This window comes from Hibiscus syriacus, unplaced genomic scaffold, assembly GCF_006381635.1.
Source record: "Hibiscus syriacus cultivar Baekdansim isolate YM2019G1 unplaced genomic scaffold, ASM638163v2 tig00002317_pilon, whole genome shotgun sequence".
NCBI classification, from domain to species: domain Eukaryota; kingdom Viridiplantae; phylum Streptophyta; class Magnoliopsida; order Malvales; family Malvaceae; genus Hibiscus; species Hibiscus syriacus.
This window is the reverse complement of record NW_024061925.1, coordinates 698586-703403: the sequence shown is the minus strand read 5'-3', so window position 1 is coordinate 703403 and position 4818 is coordinate 698586. Positions and strand designations below refer to the sequence as shown.

The following is a 4818-nucleotide window of genomic DNA, read 5'->3' as shown; positions in this document are numbered from 1 at the left end:
TTCTAAATTTTCTCTAGTATTGGAAGAAAACTATAATGTTTTGGGATGGTTTTGAAGCTAAATGAGCTAGGGTATTTATAATTGAAGCTTAAGGACTAATTTATAAATATCTTAAATTACAATGACTAAAAAATGTTTTTACCATTTAAAAAAATTCAACAAGCTGAAATTTTCGATGCATTGATTATAGGCACTTTTGGTGCCTTATATTGTTGACTTTTCAACATCCTTGACCTACTTTTGTGAACCACTTTCAGATCTTTTGTGAACCACTTTCAGATGGAACAGTATAAACAAAGGGACCAATTGGGATATCTTCATAATCCTGAAGTGGCTCCAATGTCTGGACCACATCACACATTTTTGGTCTTTGTTTCGGACGTTGGCTAAGGCATTGATAGGCCAATGCAGCCGCCTTCCGTGCCCCTATTTCCGAGTATGATCCTTCAAGTCTCGGATCCATTATCCGGCCAAGTCTCCGATGATCATTCAACATTGGCCTTGCCCATTCTACCAAGTTCTGCTGTCTTGGGCTACGGTTCTTGTCTAAAGATCTCCTCCCGGTTAAAAGCTCTAACAGCACCACTCCGAAGCTATACACATCGCTCATCGCCGTTAAATGACCGGTCATGACGTATTCAGGAGCAGCGTAACCTTCTGTCCCCATAACCCTGGTGGAAACATGCGTGTCATCCCCTTCCGGACCGTCTTTCGCGAGACCAAAATCCGAAAGCTTGGCATTGTGATCCTGGAAAAGAAAAACATGGACATCAATAAACTTGGAAAATCCATGTTACTTAGGTAAGAACTTGAAGAAAAAGCAATACTTACAGAGTCTAGCAAGATATTTGATGCCTTGAAATCTCGGTAAATGACTGGCTTTTCCGCTTCATGGAGATAAGCAAGACCCTTGGCAGCTCCGAGAGCAATTTTCATCCTGGTCGCCCATGGAAGCGAAACCGAATACCCTGCACCGATCGAGGAAGATCGGCATTAATTTCGGATCATTAGTTTCTTACTTTCTTTTATTAACAAATGGTGATTTGCAGAGAGATCATATATACTTCTGAATAGCTGATTCTCCAAGCTGCCTCTGGGCATGTATTCATACACCAATAGCCTATTGTCTTCTTCGCAACAATATCCGATCAGCTTCACCAGATAAGGATGACTCAATTGTGCAAGAAAGATCACTTCAGTCTGCTCGAAAAACGAACATTTCTCAATAATCAAACGTCAATCAAAATATTGATTGAAAGAAAATACGCATATAATATACTCACCAGCCACTCTCTGTGTCCTTGCAGGCCTTGTAGATCCAGGTTTTTAACAGCAACAGGCTGATCTTTCAACCCAGGCCTAAGCTTGTCATCAATGAACCCTTTATGAACCTTTCCAAACCCACCTTCACCCAGAAAATTAGCCGATGAAAAGCTCTGTGTTATCACCTTTAGCTCCCCAAGCGTAAACACATGAATATTGGAACCGACAAGCGAGGTCGACAAATCTTCCGACAACATCGAACTTGTATAACTTAAGTCTAACATGGCAAACCTTGTAAATGATGAACTTTTCTTTGAATCTTCCTTCTTCGGCTTCCCTTCCGGTTTCACAACACCCTTTGAACAGCTCGGGATGATGGATCTAAAAATAATCTTCATCACTGTCATTTTCTCCCCAGAATCTGCAAAAAACAGTTCTATATCCATTCATACAAGAGTTTGAATTGTGGGGGGGGGGGGAGTGTATATATATATATAACTGGGAAGAAAAGTTAAGTCCACAAAAGTTGGTTCAAAACAAAATGACGCGGCTGCCCCTTTGACTTTCTTATTTTCCATGAAAAGTAGAAGCTTGTTTCTGGCATTTGTATGAAAGCAGGGTCGGAAACTGCTTATTTTATTGAATAAAAAGAATGAGAATTAGGTATTAATCCTGCAGAAAGGAAGAGAACAGCGTGTACCAGCTGGTGTATACTAAAATCCGCCGCGAGGACCATTTTATCTTTACTTTTTCTTGTTAATCAACTCGAAAATTCTGGGTTTGTTTTTGGACTTTGTAAACGAAAGAGGTTGGCATAGTTGCAATAATAATAATAATAATATATGTATCTTCTAGAAGATTTGATCAAAGATGGTTGACATGAACATGATGAAAGTATATTGTATTTGTATGCATGACGATCAAACGACATGCGGATCTTCATCAGCTTGATCACCACTGCGTGAACTCAAGGCTTTTTCTCCCACATTTTCTTTTTCGTGGATTTGATTGATGATGGTCATGATCTTGTCTTGGTTTTGATTGGTTTCTGATAAAAATATAAGATATGAAAAACATATGGCTAAACATGTTGATTTCTAGTTGTTAAAGACAAATACTGAACTTGATCAGATCCAAGTTAATTACAAACTCTATCATTTGTTGTCTTCTAAAATATTCGAGATCACAATATCAAAAATTGTCATATCAATAAGTTTTGATCAAGTTCAAAACTTTTCTTTAACAACTTAAAATCAATATGTTAAGCCATGAGCTTCTCAAATCGTAAATTGTTTGTATATGAGGATTTTTAAGTGTTTAAATGTTATCTTTTAAACATACCTTTATTAAGTGGTTGAAGACAAGGTTAATACATGTGTGTAGTTGTTGACATCCGACTTGATTTGTCTTATGCTTGCAAATACATGTCTTTGACACACATCATGTGTATTTTCTTTTTTGTCCATCCTCTAAGGGTTGTCTGATTTTTGTCACATCAACAGAAGATATTTCTTATCAAAAATGCTTTACAAAAAGTATGTCCAATGTGATATATCTTTATCAAAATGATCTCAATCTGCTAATTAATTTCAAATAATAAAAAGTGATAAATTTTCCTTAAGTAACCTAAATTCAAACAACATTATCTACAACCTAAACATAAATTTTGTACATCCACATTAAAAACACCATACATAATACCAGGAAATCACGTTAGAAAGCTTAAACATGAATTAACTAAATTTAAATTAACTTATCAAAATAAAAGGGGAAATGCCTCAATGAGGCGTAAATTGGCATCATGTAAATTGTAATGTAATGTCGCGTTAAGAAAGTCAATGGACAATATTGTCAACATAAGTGGAAAATTACGACCGGGTTTGGTATGAATGAAATGAAAGTCATTTTAGACTAAATACATTTGAACAAAATATAAAAAAACAATAGTATCTATGAAATAAAAATAAATAAATAAAATGTGTTCAATGTGCATAGTTGCATGATTTCTTCACAAATTCAAAACAATTCCATCATAAGGCACTGCTTTCTTTGATGAGTTGTTGACATTTTAAAGAGGAATTTGCGGGGATGATGAGGCCGGAGAATTTTTATATGAAAAATTAATTATATAAAGTTGAAGGGCTTAATTAGAAAATAGAAAATAAGTGTGCTACGTCATTTTCCTAAACGGCAGCCAAAATTTTATTTACATATATATATATATATATATATATATATATATATATATATATATATATATATATATATATATATATATATATATATATATATATATATATATATATCTTATTTATTAGTCGTATTTGGTAAATTACTTAACAATTTGAATTTAGAAATATTACGTAATTGTGATTGATATATTCAGATAATTATAGTATAGTCTAGTTAAATTTAGTGTAATTGAAAGTTTTCGATCATACTTTTCAATTCTTATGAAAAGGTGTACAATTCGTGTAATTACACGTATTGATGATATGGGAGTCAAACTGGCTGATTTTCAATCGAATTTGATTTTTTAAGGTGGGTTAAAAAATATAGATTCGAGCTCGATTTATGTTCAAGATAAAAAAAAATTGTTTTGGGTATTACAATATAATTATCTTTTATGTATTTAGAGAATTCCAATAATACTCATCTCTCTATATTTTTTTAATTAAGACTTTATTTTACCTAATGAAAATAATACATACACACACATATATATATATACACTTATTTCGGCTCGGGTCAATTCGAGTCGATCAAATACGAGTTTTTACTTCAAAAATTAAGTCAATTTTCAAATCATATAGAATTTCTTTAAACTAGGGTTGAATCAGATGAGGAGTAAATGAGAATTATACTCAGGTTTTATTCGAATCGGCAAAAAATCTAACATGAAGCAAACCCAGGTTTATTCCTAATTAACAAATTTAATACATCAATATTAGTATACATTAGAATGAACCATTATAAAACACTGTTAGTCTAATAATCAAGATATATTCAGACATAGCTTAAATATATATATGTTATATGATACGATCAATCAAGTTAATAATTATAATCCAACAAACTGGCGGTTGTTGGATTCAACTGAAACGCATTTTCTTTTTCAGATGAACTACCGAAAACAAAAAAGGAAAATGGACAATGACATGAAACACGAGAGAATGTTACAGTAGTCAAAGTCAATAATTGTTTTAATGGTGTTGGCTTCCTACGGTGGAAAAATGTCGGAAACTGTGGGTTCTTTGTCAACGCATCCGTGTAGCGGTTTGCGTTCGATTCGTGCTGCTTACTACTACTCGTACTGACCATAACAAACACAGCTGCAATTGTGGAACTCGTTAACTTTATTGGCTCGGTCGGTTCCGTCCACGTAGGATTTTATGTTTAAATGAGTTCATTTGAATTTTTAAAATCTTAGAGGATGAATTTAAAATTATAAAATTTCAGGAAAACAAAAATAAGATTTTTCTAAAAAGAATAATACATAAAAAATTAAAATATATAATAATTTTAATTTTTCTAAAAAGAATAATACATAAAAAA

General features: G+C 33.0%; 1 protein-coding gene across 1 annotated transcript; it reads right to left on the bottom strand.

Moving 5' to 3' along the window:
* Positions 1-253: 253 nt before the first annotated feature.
* On the bottom strand, positions 254-1708 carry LOC120144680 (serine/threonine-protein kinase RIPK-like). The gene is made up of 4 exons (XM_039158699.1): positions 1284-1708; positions 1065-1200; positions 832-968; positions 254-748 (listed from the first exon to the last, which is right to left on the bottom strand). The coding sequence occupies exons 1-4, from the start codon at positions 1668-1670 to the stop codon at positions 254-256; spliced, it is 1155 nt and encodes a 384-aa protein (XP_039014630.1). The 5' UTR covers positions 1671-1708.
* Between the last annotated feature and the right edge of the window lie 3110 nt (positions 1709-4818).

Bases quoted from the DNA above. Each gene is read 5' to 3' on its own strand.
- LOC120144680 (XM_039158699.1), bottom strand. From the start codon at position 1,670: ATGACAGTGATGAAGATTATTTTTAGATCCATCATCCCGAGCTGTTCA. The intron at 1,201-1,283 runs GTGAGTATATTA...TTTTTCGAGCAG, and splicing joins AAGGACACAGAGAGTGGCTG to ACTGAAGTGATCTTTCTTGC. The intron at 749-831 runs GTAAGTATTGCT...TTTCTTTTCCAG, and splicing joins CAAATATCTTGCTAGACTCT to GATCACAATGCCAAGCTTTC.